Source organism: Balaenoptera acutorostrata, chromosome 3 (genome assembly GCF_949987535.1).
Source record: "Balaenoptera acutorostrata chromosome 3, mBalAcu1.1, whole genome shotgun sequence".
NCBI lineage: Eukaryota > Metazoa > Chordata > Mammalia > Artiodactyla > Balaenopteridae > Balaenoptera > Balaenoptera acutorostrata.
In genome coordinates, this window is record NC_080066.1 from 127,944,835 (window position 1) to 127,964,052 (window position 19,218).

Consider the following 19,218-nt stretch of genomic DNA (forward strand, 5'->3'; position numbering starts at 1 on the left):
ACTTACACTTGTTTAAATGTATACATTGCCAGGTCATTCCCCAGAAAGTCTAATTCAGTAGGTATGGAATGGGCCCAGGAATCTGTACTCCATGATACAACTGTTCTGCTGCAAAAAACTTTTAGAAATCCTTATCTACAGCAGACATTGTTTCTGTCTTCATATGCTGTGTCATTTGGGCATTGTGCAAATCAGGTCAATAGACTGATTGAAATTTAAAAGTTTATTTGACTATAGAGATGTTAAAGTGAAATTTTGTCTGTACCAAAAATACATTTTTTAGTCAATTATTTCATCTCTATTCCAAAAATTATTTCCAAAGTTACACTTTCCTAAGTATATTAACAGAGATTAATCAAACATATTACAGTATTTATAATATTGTAGAATATTCTCCCCCTCAATAAGTTACACATTTTCCTTGACATTGTGCAAACCATGAGTTAAAAATATGGGAACTTTATCTCTCTCATTTAGAGATTCACAAGAGGGAAAACTTAAAGAGCACCTGACTCTCATGTTGGTTATGGCAATGGTGACTTAGGATCTTCTTCTGATGTTAGAAAAGCAATGAACTTATTTGTTAGTTTATAGACCTGTTTGCATGGAGATGATGAAAGCTTAATTTATTCCTGGAGAGCTACCTCAATGATTTCACCTCTTTGAAATGCACAAACTCTCCCTATTTTGTGCACAGCCAGATGGGAAAAGTGCTGAAGCAAACCTGGCTTGAATATGTAAAGCATCAAGCACATGACATACCTAATTATAGTTATTGAAGAGTCAAACAAGGTACTAGCTTGTATTTTTAAACCCAATTATTTACCATAACTTTGAAGCTCATTTTGTAATGACTGTCAATCTAAAATTTTGTGAGTTTATAAAAGAGAAAAATAGTTTATTTTGTTTGCTTAGTCTAGATATATAATATTTTTGCTTAAAAAATAATGGACCAGAAAGCTGAAAGTGATCTTGTGCTCTTCATGGGACAAGAAGTCAAATCTCTGTTTTCTGAGCTGATAATTGTTAAAAATCATCTTAGAAATAGTCACCCAGCTGCTTTACAAGATGTCAGGAGTCGGAAAGTCTGTCACCTCTTCTGATAATCTTCTCCTTTCCACTTTAAGAAGTCCTTATTTACTCCTACTAAAACACTATGGCTGAGATTTAAGATCATTTTCTTAGCTCCACAAAAATTTTGAGTAGCTAGTCAGTCTCCTATTTTAAAATAACCCTTCAAACATTGGGATCAATCTTGTCCCCTCCCCTTGGTTACTAGCTGTGGGGAATTAGAAAATAATAAAATCACACATTTGTTCAACATAAAAATATTAAATATAATTTCATTGTACCTTGGTCTTTAAAGACTTTTTGTTTGTGTTAATTCAGTTCATCCTCAAAATAACCCAATAAGGATACTTTTTTTATTTTTTAAAATTTTAATTTTATATTGGAGTATAGTTGACTAACAATGTTGTGTTAGTTTCAGATGTACAGCAGAGTGATTCAGTTATACATATACATGTATCTATTCTTTTTCAAGTTCTTTTCCCATTTAGGTTACTACGGAGTATTGAGCACAGTTCCCTGTGCTATACAGTAGGTCCCAATGAAGATACTTCAATTGCTACAGGCCAGTTTGTTACGTGTCAGGTGATAGGAAAACACATGGCAAAAAAAAAAAAAAAATCCACCTGTTTACATCCCAGTAGTTATAAAGATAAACTAAAATAATAAACATGAAGTACTTTTAAAATTAATAAAGTACTTCTCAAGTGAAAGGTTGTAACATAAGTAATAATATACCAATATTATGTTATTTTTCATTCCACTGGATGGAAGAAATTTTCACACACATTGAGGTATGGGGAAGTCAGTCTGGCTTACACATGATTTGGCTTGAACTAGAACAGCCTACCTTATGGCCTGTCAACATGCGTTGTATGTCTGCTTTAACCATTAAAGAAAAGAATGAATTTAAAAATCAAAATGGAGTCACTGTGTTTCAGGCAACCAGGATGGAGCCAGGTGGCCACTGTGGATGTGGTTTCAGACACATTCCTGCATCATTGGGAACTTGAATTTTATGAACTGTATCAGACTCTAGCACACTATCAATTGTTCTCAAAATGACATCTGCAAGCAGCAGCGAGCTGCAACCTTATGGTCTCAAGGTCTTCCCTTATAACTGTGCAACCATTTCAGACCCCAACCAATACTTGCTTAACAAGCACCCTTACTTCTTGCCAGCTCCAATTCTAATTCTTGACAAACAACTTACGTAATTTTGCCTTTATAAGCATCCCCCACTTTGCAGCCTGGTGGAATACAATTCAGGTGCTTCCTGAATCTATGTCTCCCGGGCTATAGTCCTCATTTTGGCTCAAATAAAACTCTTTTATATTCCTATTATAGATTGTTTATGGATTATCTCCATTGACACACTGCAATGCCTTTACCCATCCCATAGGACCTACTGCCATTTAATTTTTAGTTTTTCTCTCTGAATCCTGTGTATTCTAAAAATACATTAAAGAAACTAAGAAAAACAAAATCAGTTATAATAATTCACAAAATAGTTCATGCCAAGAAGAATAATGTAATCACACCAAGTTCTTACATTAATATCTGATTTTTATTTCTCAATATCCTATTTGTTCTTTTAAGTGAAATGAAATTATTAACTTTTATAAGTCTTAGGGCCAGCAAGATTTTATAATTCTATTTTTTCCTGCAACACAGTTTTCATCAAGTCCTTCTCATCTTTCTTGATAAAGTTTCTTTTTGTCTGCCACATTCTTCTTTTAATGTCCTCTAATAATTTTATTCAGTGCTTAATAGAGGATTTCTCTAGTTTAAGGCAATTTACATCTTAACCAATAGCCCTATGCCTATCATTGCTGACCTATAATAGGAACACAGTAAGTTTCTGATGAATAAATGCATGAATAAGTGAACGAATAAATAAAAGAATGACCTTTCAAAATTTGAACAACTCAGTGGAACACATGTTGATGAATCAACGTATGAGCACACAAGTTTTCATCTTTGCAGAAAGTCCTAGGTTTAATCTTTCCACCAAATGAGCTGGATGGGGTTGCTAACTACTAGCTCATTGTCAGAGGAATAAATAAAGTATGTTCCACATGCTTTATATACATCAACTCATTAATTCCTTCCTATAAGTTTATGAGTTTATGAGGAAACTGAGGCAAAGAAGAGTGAAGTGACTTGTTCAACAAGATCCAAGAGCTAATAAGTGACAGAACCGGGACCCAAACCAAGGAACACCAAAGCCCACACTTTTCAAGGTTTTTGTTAATGGGAAAAGTACCTTTAAAACTCTATATTTTAATATAATGATTTAAGAGTAAAAATTCGTATTAATTGCCAATGAAAATTTCTCAAAACCTGTTCAAATTCTAATTTTTAAGTGCTTCTTTATATACAACCTTACAAAAGATAGTTCATTCACATGCTCTCTTTGCTCTTTCACTTAGACATTTCTTCTTAATATGTTTGCAATTATTCTGAGGTCTATATTACTAAACACAGGCTAACATAAGTTGCAGTCTTGCTAATGTTTTGACATTTTCTACAAAAATACTTTCCTAAAAACACCTACCTGAAATTACCAATTAGCTTTCTTGACATGAAACAGAGTAAGAAAAAGGTTCTTTTACTCAGTTTTGGAATCACAAAACACTTTTAGCAATTTAGAGCACAAATTTTCATATGAAAAATCTAATATTTCTCAGCAATTTCTTTGAACAGAATATAGGCTGGCTTGTGACATTTATGAATACATTATCTTAAGGAACTATAATTTTGCTTGCTGTATAAACAAACATATTACATGGGAGCATATTGCAATTAAATTTTATAGTGTCGACTTAAAAGTTTTTTATATACTACAGAATTTTCTGGAAAGAAAAGATGCCTTGTTCCTTACATATACTATAGCAATCATTTGGTGTATAAAAAAGTTAAAGAGACTTTTTAAACATTTGTTGTGGATAACAGACATAAAACATTCAGAGGTAGTTCCGTACCTGTTTTATTGGAAAGTCTAAATGACACCATCTTATCAGGAATATTACATACATTCCTCACAGAAGCAATGCAGCTATAATTAGCATAGTCCTGAGGTCGAAGATTCTTTAGTTTTAATATCTTTGTTTCACCCTGAAAATGTAGAAAAAGTCATTAGAAAAAGTCAATGGTAACCAAAATTAATAAATGGATGAATCATGGCACTGTATTTAAAATTATATTTTCAAAATATGGCAGATTGTCGTTTTTTAAGGAAAATGCCCTAAATTAAAACAAAAAACAAAAAAAAACTATCGCATTTAAAAATCAAACTGTAATGTGCTTGGAGATAAAAACTGACTACAATGAAAATTCATAGCTTTTTTTTTTTTTTTTTTGCAAACTAGCTTCCTAAGGGGGAAATCTATTTCTGGTGGTAGTTATGCAAATTATTATGCAAAGATCAGAACAGTGTACTTAATAATGGAGTTTATTCAACAAACACTGTAACCTATGCAGGCTTCAACATGAAATGTTATGAAAGAAAAGGATTCTGAAGAGCCAATAAATGAAACACTGTTGGTAAAACAAAGTTAATGAGGTCAATCTAATGATAGATAATTAAATTAAATATACATAAATATTTTGTGTATATGGAGCAATGACAGATGATAAATCTTAAACTGCATTTAAAAAGTATTCATGAGTGTTTCTATATTATTATTATTTGTGTTACTTTATGTTCAGGAATTCAAGGTTTAAGTCTCCTGGGTAAATCTGCAAAATTGCAGATAGACTCAAATCAGGGAAGTGGTCAAAAATGTCTTACACACTCTTGATGAGCCAAAAAAGACCATGCAAAAACACTGAAATTGTTCAAAAGATAAAAAGAACAAACAACAACAATAAGAAGAGGAAAAAACCTGCCCAATTCAAGTAAGGTCTCCTGGGATTTCTTTACCATCTAAAGTTATTAATGCATCTCTCAAAATAGTTCCTTTCACAAGTAACTTAATTATGGAGATGGTAAAAAGTCTCCCAATGATATCATATTTGGTAGAGCCATTTTTAAAATGTTAATTTTTTCCAGATAACATCTGCACAGAACCATGTGTTTCTTTTATTTTACTTAAGTAACATCATTCAAGTCCTAAAAATTGCAATACTTTGATACACTATTCAGAAGAATCAGAATATTTAGTGATTTAATACATAAAGACACTGACTGTTCAGTTGCAGAAAAAAAAGCTTGCCGACACATATGCAGGCACACAGAGTTTTCCAAATGTCAAATGAGTCTCTCCTTCAGTGTGCATGGGTATTTGGCCATAATTCCTTTCATTCATTGTCAAAATTCAGTCTTAAAACAGTCACACCTTTAGCATTTTCCTCAGTGGGATAAATAATAATCTATCTTTCAATTTTTCTTTAGGAAAGACATTGCCTTTTTCCTGTATAAACAGACGCAAATACACCCCACAGGAATATACACAGAGTCAGAGTGTATGGTTCTAGAATTTATATTGGGTTGGCCAAAAAGTTCGTTCGAGTTTTGCCACAACAGCATATGGAAAAATCCGAACGAACTTTTTGGCCAGCCTAAATTTTAAAACATGCTCTCAAAGTATTACAGAGTTCTCATTTATATTAACTATATACAATGCATATAAAAGTGTGCTTAGTTACAAAGCATAGTTGAAAGAATGTTATACTAGAAGCTGTTGACTCAGATAATTTTTTGAATGAGATAATACATCTTACTCCTCCTACCTCTGTGACTGTTATTGCTTAGATTTCTTCACTTTTCTTTCTTTTCTCAACACTTAATTAACTGTTGGTATTCTCTGGAATTCTATTTGTTCTACAGTTAATCACACTTTATAAAATTCCCTTAAATGATTTTATCCTTGCTGATGAATTTATACTACAAGCCTGATGAATTTATTCCTGGCCCCCCTCAAGTCTTTATCCCTATTCCAAAATTCTCCCTCAAGTTTTAGACGTATATGCCAATTTTTTACCTCAATATGTCCATTTCGATGTCTCATAGGTACCTAAAACTCAACATATGCAAAAATGGACTTCAAGTCTAAATCTACTCTTTCTTCTTTAGTAACAGGAATCTTAGACTTTCAATTATTACATCTAATTCATATATTCAGTATCTCTATCTCAGATTTTACTGACCTTTCAACATGTTCAATTCTGAACATTCTTTTATTTATTTTTAAAAGTAATGCTCTAAACCCAACATTCAGCTGAGAAATTTCTGATTGTGCTTGGTATAGTTTAAGAATCCAAGCAAGCATGATCCTCTAATCTAGAATCAGGACTTTTTTTTAACATGGAAATCTGATCATGCTATTTCTCTGCTTAAATCACAGGAATAACATGGTATTGTCCTTAACATAAACGTAACAGTTGTTAACATGACTGTCAACCCTATATGACCTGCATTCTCCTTGCCGCCCCAGTCTCCTCTCATTTTTATAATGCCTTACACACATTCAGCTTCCTTTGGCCACAGACCCTTTGCATATGCCTGGTTCCTCATCTCTCTATGCCTAATCAATTTCATCTCATTCTTAAATCCCAACACTACTCACTTCCACAGGTAAGTCTTTCCTTACTTTCTGGAAAGGGAGAAATTCATTTTTATGAGTTCTGCTTATATCTTTTTATAATACAGTCTCATTTTTCCACTTATTTTGGTAATGGATTTATTTTCTGCCATACTCCTCCCCTTGCCAGTAAGTACCTAGAGGGCAGAGATTATGTCTGTCTTGTTCTCAGCACTATGTTCTAAGCACCTAGTACAGGACTTAGCATAGAGAGACACTTTTTAAATGAATACTTTTGCAATTAAAAGTACTATGACTACTTATCGTTCACCACTCAGGGTTTTGCTTTATGCATATTTATTTATCCAGAATTTATTATCTGCTTGGTACCTGATATGAACTCAACAAATGTTAATATATATAGTCAACATTCTAAAAGGAATCATGCAGTGATAACAATTCTCAAATATATGCAGAGGATGAACACTGCCATTTAGATGCGTATTTAATGATAAAGTCTCTTTATTCACATAGAATTAATCATATTCTGCCAGTATTTCTTGTTTCTGTTTCCACTGACAAATTATTTTTTAATCCATATTTTCTGGATACTATTTCAACACTTCGCTGAAACTGTATCTTCTAATGTCATTAATAATGCTCTTTTGTTAAAATTCAATAAATCTTTATTTCTTTTTTATGCTTCTGTACTTCTCTGCTTGCTTCTAACACTTTAGATTACCTTTGCTATTTTGACAGTTCCTTGTGTGTAGGTAAAAAATTAGAAATATAATAATTTAGATACTTTTTGGTTGTATTCTATTTCATTTTCTATCTACTATACAAATTTTAGTCTGCAATCTTCTACTATACTATATTCCTAGAGCAATCTGATGCATTATCATGGTTTCAATTAGCATTTATATATAGATACCTGACAAATTTCTAAGCAAAAAAAAAATATATATCACACTTAAAAACCATCACCAATAGTATTGTAATTAATGAAATCCTGCTTTTTAAAACGTTTCCTGTCCTTTTAGTTGCAATGTTTGCTAGCCATTACACTCTTGCACTTGAGTTTCTCCCCACCCCATCTGGATCTCTTAAGATAATCTATCCTGGTTTTCTAATTCTTTTTGACCATTATTTTCGTTGTTGTTTACATTTATCGACTTCTTGCATTACAGAGCCCTTACCCCCAAAAAAGCCACTACATACTTTGCCAACAAACAAGTTAGACTTGTCTCTTCTGTTTCTAGATTGAATTTTTTCTCTCTTGGATTCCCCTTGACCTCTCTATGCATGTCCTCTTCCACCACCTCTATCTATACCTCTGACCTCTAACCTAAGTTCTTCGATAACTGACTGACAAAGATTTTCATCAGTAAGACATACAATGTCATATCAAACTCAATGAGTTCACCATTCCATTCCACTTACACTCACTGCATCACCTCATATAAATTTTCTCTTCTGATGTTGTGCTACTTTTTAATGATCACCTTATCATTCTCCTCTAATCCAGACTCAAGACTCATGTCATCATTCACTCTTCACTGTTTCTCATTCCCCCACATTCAATGGCATCAAGTGCCTGAGATTATTCCTTAGTTTTTCTTTCACGAATGACCTTTGCTTTTCAATCTATAGGCATGATATTTGCTGTAGTCCCTCATCAACCACTGATTTAATGAATACGGCTTGAGAGCTTATTTCAGCTAAGGTAATGTACTGCCTAGTATCAAGAACTGTTGCTCTCCTTTATTCTAATCTCTCTGCATGCTGCCACAATACTTGCCTTCATCATGTCATTTTTATGCTAGAAAACCCTAAATAGCTCTCCTACTCTGAAAGGTTATTTCAAAAACCTTTAGTGTGTCATTTGAAACTCTATGCAGTCTAAGCAAATTTACTTTTTTCTTATTCCTCACACAAATTAGTTTATTTATTATGTATTAATTTATTATTTTTATTTAATATTTATCCCCATCAAATTAGTTTAATCCCTATTTTAAGGTGTCTTTTTATGATTTCAACTCTGTTTTTTTAATAAAACTATCCCTTGATATGAATCTTTTTCTGTTCCTGTCTAAACCGAAGTGCAGTTCAAAAAAATCTGTATCTACTCTGTAAACTCTTTTTTGACCTTCTCAGTTAGAAGTAAATTCTCTTTCTTTGGAACTTCTATTTCATTTTTATACCAAAATATCTATTTATAACTCACTATTTAGTATTTGGTTATGAAATTATCATTCAATGTGTTGACTTATGTTCTTTAACTGAATCATGAGGCCCCTAGGGGCAGAGTTATCGTATATCTCTAATAACACCTAATAGGGAGCCTTTTATATCCATTGCTTAATAAATATTTGTTGGTTGACAGGATATACTTAAAATTGGTCTTCCCACTCATAATATTCTGCAAGAAGTAATGTAGTTATAATATATAATCATAATGGCTTTTAAAAATAAAAGGTACAAAAATATAAAATCTATAAAAATTAGACTTCATTGTTCCCACTATGCATTCTGTCCTTTGTGTATGATGCTATATTTCTTGTATCGTTCTTATTACTTTGCAATTTCTCTGCCCTTTCTATAATACTTGCCACATTAATAATCAATTGGAAACTGATTCTTTCTCTGTAATTTTTCTACAATTAAATATTTTTACTTGCACTACTATAATAAATACACCATCAATTCTCTTGCTTCTCCCTATTCTTTGTAAAAAAATAAAAATTGTATCACAGAAAGTCAATCCTTTCAAATGTTATGCCACACTTCCTGTCTATCAAATTTTACGAGATCGTCAGTTTCTTGACTTAAATTAACTAAAACCATAGAGGAGGTGCTCGAAAGTTCTGTTTCTTGATCTTCACTCTACGAAGCGAAATCTGATCTCTGTGAAAAAACGCATCATGCTATACACTTATGTTTCAGGTACTTTTCTATATATATGTAATATTTCAATGAAAAAATGTTTAGACAAAATTAACTATAGCCTTACTCTAAGTACTTTCCAAATGCTGGGAACACAGTGAAAAATACATTAAACTTTACATGTTTGAAACAATAAATATGTAAACTAAGACAGAGAATGATTTTTACAAGTATTAAATGCTGTCAAGTAAATCAAACAAGGTATGTGATAGAAAGATGGAGATGTGGTGAGCTATTCTGGATAGGACATGCTGAGAGGTATCTCTAAGGCTTTTGAGCTGAAACTTGAATGACTAGAAGGATGTTTGAAAGATGAGTTATCACATATAGTATGATAAAGATAGTAAGAACCAAAACTGAGGAGACCTAACACAGTAGTAAGGTTGCCCTGTTGGAGGGTTAGATAGAAAATCAATGTGGCTGGAATATAGAGAAATGAAGACAATCGACTGACATTAAATTTCAGAGCCTGGAAGAGGCCAGACTAGATGGGCTGTGAGAGTAGGTTTTAATTTATTCTAATACTACTTATTTTGTGTTGAATGCCACTTGTCTACCTGATTATTATTTTTTTTCAAAACCTGCCCTCTCTTGTTGGAAAATATTTTAAACATGATTTCCACCCACCATAGCTGTATACCCATTAAACAACAAATGCCCCTACAGTTATTTTGAATATTTCCATACAGCCATTATTTCAAGGAAGAGTTTTCAAACTAAAAGCTCTTACCCTTGAGACAGTCTCTAAAAGTATTTTTCCTACATTCTTTCTATTTTCTTAGTTAATATGTTTTGTCTATACCAGTTGTATTTGTTTCTATGTTTATGTATGTTTTTTGTCATTTACATTATATATTTATATTAATACTGCCTTTTCCATTGTATAAGATAAGGCCACTTTAAATTCCATTCCTGCCATTTGTGCAGTGCTTTGCATGCTATCAACTCAGTCAAGATTACTGACAAGAAAAGAATAGAGCCAACTCACTCTCCTGCACATAATGTTTTCAGTAAACCTTTTTGAGCCACATTGACTCTAATAGTAGTAATAACAATAAAAAAAATCTTTATATTAGGGTAAGCTGAAAGACAGATTTAAGAAGCTGAGCTAGGGGCCATCCACAGAAGAACTGAACAGTCAATTATTCGCAAGAGCATGTAAATGGGAAGTAAGCCCCAAGGGACTGATAAAACAATCAAGTACATTTGAACCAACAGCAATGAAGCTATGGCCATTAAAATACAGAGGTCATTTTTGTAGTAGATGCATTCTGGAAATATTTTATATACCTAAGTTCTTGTGATTAGGAATGCTGCTAGTGTTTACATTATCCAAAAGTAAAGACTACAAATTGGGTAGTAATTGAAATTTTAAGGCTTAAACGGCCTTACTGTTGAGATGACTCCCACTCTTTAAAGACCAAAAAATATAGTCCAATAAATATAATGGTTTGTGCACAGCATATCCTAGTTAATTCTTATGCAGATCAGAGCAGCAAAGTGGACACATGAGAAGGACAGACAAAATGGAGGAATAACTTTTACTGTGAATTCTAGGTCCACAATTGCCCAAAGTTCAGCTCTCATTTGACTGGAGAATCGTTTTGGGTGAACTAAGATGATTTACATCTTGCAGTCAGGAAACAAGTTACCAAGGTGTCTGAGCTTACGAGACAGCCATCTAGGTTAATATGTAAGATTCCTCTATGTAGTATGTCAAAGAGGGAGAGGGGCTAATACAGACAAAATCTGTAAAAGGAATGTAGAAAATAACAGGCAGAGTTAAGGAAGAATTTGAACCCCACTCAATTAATTCACCACATTCAGGAAATGAGGAAAGCATTCAGGCTGACTCTCTTCCTCTCAATAAACAACTCCCAAAGCTCAGAATATTTTTAAAAAATATATCATAATGTATAACAAAATAGAGACTATATAAAACATGTGTGTGCATATACATATGCTATCAAATGGCATGTACATATACATATGAGTATATTTATAATGATTTAGACTTTACTACTTAAAACTGTTTTATTGCATAATATTAATTTATTTTGTTGAACATATAAATTTAATATTCTGTGATATTGGGAGTCTTTTATCATGTGAATTTCCATGATTTGTAAAAAGGAATTTTCAGTTGATTATTGTCTAATTGTATAATTAGTCTAATTAGCCTAATTATAACTAATTACATAATTGATGTAAATATGTTCAGTCTTGTAATTAGATGGTGTAATTACAATACACAAGATGATGTCATGAACATCTTTACAAAAGTTCTTGAGAAATAGCAAGAGTACATATAGTTTGTAAAATTTAAGTACACATTTCTTTAACATTCACAAAATTATTTGAAACTCCTGTATTTAAATTTTTAAAACTACTTTTTAAATAAAATAAATAAAGGGAAGGCATTCTATGCATTAGTCAGTGGCCCTTACCAATGGTGACACTGTCTAGTGAAATAATGCCCATAGCCTGAAGCAGTATTTCTATTTTACTTAGAAAAGGAATTGAAACTTTCTTTTAATATTTACTTTCAGATATCAGTAAAAAGAAAAAAAAAAAAACAAACATTCCAACTTACACTCATTTTTTGTAGCTCTAATGACTAATTTATAATAAACTTCTAAATAAATAACAGTATATGCTAGCCCACATCTTCCATATTAAATGAGTGGAAGTATGAAAAGGATAATTATTCCTCTTAGATGTATATGTTTTTTAATTCATATCGGCCTCAGGAACACATACCAATTTCCTTCTGGAAACATGATCTATAAAAAGGCATAATCAAGATTTTGTATTTCTACAGGATGGTGAAATAAATATTCACTTCAAATTGATATAGGTATTAACTTAGTATGAATGTGCATGTGGGGTAGATATATCTTATTATCTTTGAAATTCTGTTTTATTTAAAACAAGACATTGTTATTGAATAGCAAAACATAATATATTTAAAAGAAATTTAATTTTCTAATATTAAAAATAAGCAGACTTATGATCTGTCATTTGAATCCTTCCATGATATAGTCCCAGTATACCTTCCCAGCTCTACAGTCCACTGTTCCCCACATATACCAATTATTATTCCAGCCATCCAGAGACATGGCCAGTCTCTGAAGATTTTGTCTTCCTTCTGTATATTACACATGCTATTGCTCTCCATCCTGAAATGTTCTCTCCATAGCACTACTGTGTGCCTCTTTTTGACAATAATTTCTACTTTGTATCATAATCACTGTTTACTTTGACTTCTACCCATGTTTATCAAAGTTAGAGGAGGAGCCTTGCCTAGTAGCCTCTATATCTCTGATAGAGAGTTGCCCATATCTTGCACAAAACAGATCTCAGTCATTTTAACTGGATCTTATTTACACTATGAAGCCACAGAGGTGATAGATCTATGAAAATAAATTATTATTGAAGTACTCCAACACAAACAAAGCTAAAATGGAAAGTTTTTTCTTCATAAAGTACACACGGCAGTTGATGGGAAACAATAGTCCAAGAAATCAATAACACCTAAGAATACATATACATACACACTAACCTGATAAGCAAAAGGAAAAGTGAACACCATTCCTATCTCATTACAAATGGCAAAGCCATTACAGGAAGGCAAAACAAAACAAAACAAAGACTATCTTGGGAAGCATTTCAAGGATACAAAAAAAAGTTAATTTTAAATCTAAAGCAAATATGATATATAGACCAAATAATTAATGCCTTTATTTCAATAGCATAATTCTGAATAGTTACTTACAAATGTTTGGGTTACCTTTTAATGTAGAGAAAAACAACTAGATATGATAACTTTGTAAATTGGAATCTACATAAAAATTATGCTTTATCATTGTAAAAATAAAGACCACAGGCTAAATACATTGTGTTGCTTTCTACTGCTGGACAACCACAATTCACTGTCCTTCCAAATTTCCAATGCAGCTAGAAGCTACTAATGAGGACGTAATTTGTTATCAAGTAGATTCATGGGTAAAAATGTTCTTTATATCATATTTGTCTGTATTATAAAAATGTGCCCTGGAGGCTGGAATCAGTCCTGGAATTCTCAATCTATTAATTCTAATTTTTTCATTCAACAGAATTTGTAGAGAAATCCTGCTTATTCTGTAATTCCCTATATTTGAAATTATACAAAAGTAATAATGTTATCATATGTACCACCCCCTCCTGAAGAAACTGTGGACTCAAGCAGAGTTTCAAAATGGCAGCCCAGAGGGTCAAATATAGAACTCTGGCAGCAACAGGTGGTATATTGTTTTCTAAAAAGTGGGCATGCACAGCAAGCCTTACCAGTTCTTATTTTCATACTACATAACCCCCTCCAACAGATCACATATTTATGTTACCAGATAGTTTCAGTAGGCATCTGCATTTGTGTTTCCTGCATAAAAGTAAACCTCCTATGGCCCATTGAAAAAGAAAACTGTTGGATTTTCAGGTGGATATATACACCTAGCTGCCTTGCCCCAAGAGGTAATTTGTTTATACAAAACCCTCGAGACTTTCTTAAGTAAATGACTAGCTTCCTGTGCATTTATGATAAATACACATTTATATATGAAAATACTCAAAGCAGTATCTTAAAGGTTGATAAACCTAAATAAAACTGGTATTGGAAAATCTTACATATGCTGTCAAATTGTTCATAGAGCAATACTATGCATGACAAAGAGGTAAAGTCAAAACGAAGGAGATCAGGTTTTTCTTTGCTTGATTATAATACATTGCCAATATCAATCATCCTCAGTTCTATAACTTTAATATCAGTCTTCTCAAATTGAGCTATAGATTCAACAAAACTTTACTCAAAACCTTACCAGGCTCTCTGTAGAAGTCAACAAGATGATCCTAAAATTTATATGGAAATACAAAGAAATGAAAACATCTAAAACAATTTTGAAAAAGATGAACATGGTTAAGGGACTTATTCGTTCTGATTTTAAGACTCGTTATAAAGCTACAGTAATTAACACAGTGTGGTATTGGCATAAAGACAGACATATAAATCAATGAGACAGAATAAATAGTTCAGAAATAGACCCTAATACATAGGGCCAATTGATTTTCAATTTAAGTGTCAAAAGCTACCAAGATAATTTAAACCTCTTGGTTAAATAGATGATAAAATGGAATAATTTATCATCCAATGGAATAATTTATCATCCAATGATAACACTTTATCATCTGATAAATCCAGAAGGCAAGAAAACAGAGAAGTAAAATAAAACAAATGGGTCATATGGTAAAAAATTGATATTAGTCATTGGATTAAATGTACTAAAAATTAAGATAGTCCCACTGGATTAAAACAACAACAAAAATCTATATTCTGGTTACAAGTGACATGTTGTAAATATAAAGTTGGAAAGTAAAAGAGATGAATATTTATCACTCTCCCCCACCCACTAAAGAACCCCACTAACCAAAGGAAAGCTTGTATAGTTAAATTAATGACAGACAAAACAGATTTAAGGCAAGAAACAGTGCCAGTGGTATAGAAGGATATTTCTGAATGATAACTTACCAGGAAGATAATACACTCAGATAATCCACTAGGAAGATATAAAAATCTTAATTCTGTATGTGCTAATAATATACCTTCAAAATATATAAAGCAAAATTGATAAAAATAAAGAAGAAAGAGACAAATCCACAGCCATAGTCATAGACATTAACTAACTTCTCTTAATAGCTTTTAGGACAGCAGACACAAAAATCAGGAAATACATAGAATATCTGAACAACAAAATTAACAAATGTGACCTATCTGAAACTCAACAATTTTAGAATGCACATTTTGTGGGTGCACATGGATCATTCATGGAGGTACATCACAGGCAAGTACACCATGCAAGTCTCAATTTCTAAAGACTGAAAATGTTGAGAGTATGCTTTCTGACCCAGTGAAATTAGACTAGAAATCAATTAAAAATTATAATAAGAAAATCATCAACAGTTTGGAAATTAAATACTTTAAAATTGATTTAATTATAATATCATTCTCATTCACATTTCACTAAGCTTTCTTTAGTGGGTAAAGAGGAATGGAGTTACAGAGAGTGATTCAGGAGTTACTAATAATTTTAGCTATTCCTTAGTTACAAATCCAGACATCTCCATGGGAATATTGGCTCAATATATTTACTGAGAATCTTTCATGTGTTAGGCACCATTTGAGCTGTTGAAAAGACAAAGTCACTATAATTATTGAGTTTATGTCCAAATACACAAATAAGATAATTTGATAATTTCAGTGCTGTAGGGAAAAACAAAACAAAACAAATAAAAACAAACAAACAACAACAACAACAAAAAACTGGGTATTAGAAAAGAGTAACTGTGGAAGGGAAAAGATGTTACCTCAGATAGAACTGTCAGGGAAAGCCTTTCTCAGGTGATGAGTGCTTGGTGTTAAGTAGATCCCTGCCATATTATCTAATAAATAACATTCTACTTGGAGGAATTGAGAACATTCACACCCTAGACATGTCTAGGGCGCGTGTGACCAAAACAGTGAATAAGGTACAGAAGGCAAGAGAGAACAAGGCAGAGCAAGGTCAAACATGGCCCTGTAGGTCACGATACGTATTTGGATTTATTGTAAACATTGGGAAGCCACTGGAGAGATTAAAGCAGGAAAAATATTTACATTTTAAAATGATCACTCAGATGACTGGAGGTTTCTGTAATAAAACATGACAGCCAGTTAGGAACCTATTGCTATATTCCATGGAGAGATAATAGAAGTCATGTGATATGGTTGGACTTGTGTATATCAGGCCCATGTTCAGTATGTCAACACACATGGTATGAAGAAAAACCACTGACAGCATTTTGTCTGTGAGAAATCCAACATTCTCTGTGGTTATAAGAACTAAACTTCCCATGTGCTGCTCTTTGAGAGTTTTATCAATCCAGCCTACAAAATATGTTTAATGTTAACAAATTAAGTACATATATAACATAAAAGTATTGAAGTATTGTTTCTACATAATTTTTAGTACAGATATAAATATATAACCATTAGGGAGTGTGGGATTGACATGTACACACTGCTATATTTAAACCGGACAACCAACAAGGACCTACTCTGCTCAATCTTATGTAACAACCTAAACGGGAAAAGATTTTGAAAAAGAATTGATACATGTATATGTATAACTGAATCACTTTCTTGCACACCTGAAACTATCACAACATTGTTAGTCAACTATACTCCAGTATAAAATAAAAAGTTAAAAATAAATAAATATAGAAAACAAAAACATAAAAAACAAAAAAAACCCCCAATACATAGCCATTTCATAAGGAGACATAAACAACATAATCAAGTGACCAAAGGCAGGAAAGACATTTTTAAATAGGAGCTATAACTACATGTTATTGGCGATTATCAGCTACAGCAGGTGAATCCAGAGCACAGAATTTCAAGAAAAGTTTGTTTCTTAAATACTTTTTAAGAGAATTCAGAGGGTCCAAGCAGCAGAGTTCCGAGTATAGCAAAAGAAAAAGTGTGTGTTATGCAGCATAGTATAAGCTAATATTCATAACAAAGAAAGTATCAGTATTGAAATGTTCAAATTAAAAAGTTGTTTTTCTCACAAAAGAATGGGGGAAGAAAATGAAGAGAAAATAAAAGTTACCTTTAAAAGGTAGAATCAATAGCTACTAGTTTAGAGTTCTTGTAAGACAGATTTTTTAAGAGTTGCTAACACAGAAACAGCAACAAATTCAAAATGAATGAAAAATTTGATTGTGCTTATTTAATAACTTTAAAACAAGTTCTTAATTATTTTGAAAGTATAGAAGTTTTCCCCCAATTTGGACAAGGGCCATGTGTTCATTTCTAAGTGATAAGACCCTTCTGCAGGTAAGAAACTGCCTACAGTGATTATGTACCTAGTGAATATGTGTTTAGAATTGCCTTGGTATGGTAAACATCATGTGAAACAGAAAATTATGTTTTCTAAATTTTAACAATGTCTATATTTGAAAAGAAATTGACAATAAAAGAATCAAATAAATGATAGGTGATCATTTATTTGGATTTCTAAACGTTAAGAGACATCCAAGCAACTAAATACTGTTGACAAATTTTTTAAGTTATTTTGCTCAATAAAAAAAAATGGATTTTAGTAAAAATTAAAGAATGAATTGCCATATTTATTTAATGCTGTATTTAATGACAAAAAATGGGATGCTGGGAAATTTACAACCTCAGGATAATCTTATATTATTAGAGAGGTGAGATGTGAAACTTAATAATCTTTAACATTCTGAAGTAGAATATTTACAACATTTTAAATTTGGTTATATACTTCCCTAGTTAAGGATATATGATGTTCCAAACTTTAACAATATAGTCAAATCCCTGTTTATCTTATTACCAATATAATTTTTTTTTTTAATTCATGGTCACAATTATTTTGAAAATTTTTCCAAGTACATTTTTTTATTTAAAACTTTTTCTTTGTTAGTTAGGTTTGTGTTCCTTTCTGGTCATCAAAAAATCTTTATAATAACAGCATTTAAATAGTTCTACAACTTCAATGTCCTCCTCAAGAATTATTAATTCATTAACTATACTTCAATAAAATTTAAAAAAATACATTACAGAAGAATGTTCCATATTACATTCACTCTATATAAAATTAATTCAAATTTTCTTTTTATTAAATAAGTTTTTAATGACTCAGATATTTTAGCTTTTACATAATTACAGTTCTATACTTAAACTAAACCAAAACTGAAAATGAACAAAAAAAAATTAGATTTTTTTCCCCTAAAACCAAAACCAAATAAATTTCAAGTAGATTTCTTCATTCTTTTAAAATGTATTTACCATTGCAAGTGGGGAAATCAAAATCTCTTCTTTAAGAAATATTTCCCACAAAAAAACAAAGCAGGCAGCAAGTGTATAATTACGTACTTTAGAGTGAAACCTAGGCAAACCTATAGACAAAGAAATATGTTAGGATACATTAAATTGTTTTCAAGAGTTAACATTATCAATTTAACTACCACATGAAAAATAAATTGTTCTTCATTATTTGAGTCCTCTGATCTTTCAAGCACATGTTATTTTTTCAAAGGTCAGACTGGGAGAAATTATCTTTTCAAATTGATGTAGTATTGCATGCTGTCTGAATTAGAAAGGTATCCAGCAGAGTGGGGTGGAAATACTATACCTCAATTCCTACCTGGGTAAAGAAGGGTTCATAAATCTCAACTCCTTTATCAGACCCTTGTAGTAACACCTCCTGGCCACGTCTCCAGCTGTACCGAACAGGTGGATTGGAATTGGCAACACACCGGAGGAACACTGTTCTCTCATAGTAAAATTGTTCTTTAGCTTCACCTATACTTTGGTGAACAGTTACTACTGGATCATCCAAATCTAGAAAACATAAAAACAGTGTTATGAGTTACATGGATTTTAAAGTACTGTACATATAAAACCTAACCAAAGATGAATTTTCCTAATTGAATGTATTATTTTTAACTAGACTCTTTTTTTTTTTTTTTTTTTTTATAGCTACTTTATTTATTTATTTATTTATTTATTTGGCTGTGTTGGGTCTTCGGTTCGTGCGAGGGCTTTCTCTAGTTGTGGCAAGCGGGGGCCACTCTTCATCGCGGTGCG

At 32.0% G+C, this 19,218-nt stretch overlaps 1 protein-coding gene across 3 annotated transcripts in view; it reads right to left on the reverse strand.

Annotated features, from left to right (window-relative positions):
• MDGA2 (MAM domain containing glycosylphosphatidylinositol anchor 2) overlaps window positions 1-19,218 on the reverse strand; it is an 814,155-nt gene that overhangs the window by 298,698 nt on the left and 496,239 nt on the right. For all 3 annotated transcript variants that reach the window (XM_007192803.2, XM_007192802.2, XM_057544648.1), the window contains exons 4-5: window positions 18,776-18,972; window positions 4,053-4,185 (exon numbers count right to left, since the gene is read on the reverse strand). In XM_007192803.2, coding sequence (XP_007192865.1) covers window positions 4,053-4,185; window positions 18,776-18,972 — 330 coding nt within the window. The remainder of the gene's footprint in view (window positions 1-4,052; window positions 4,186-18,775; window positions 18,973-19,218) is intronic.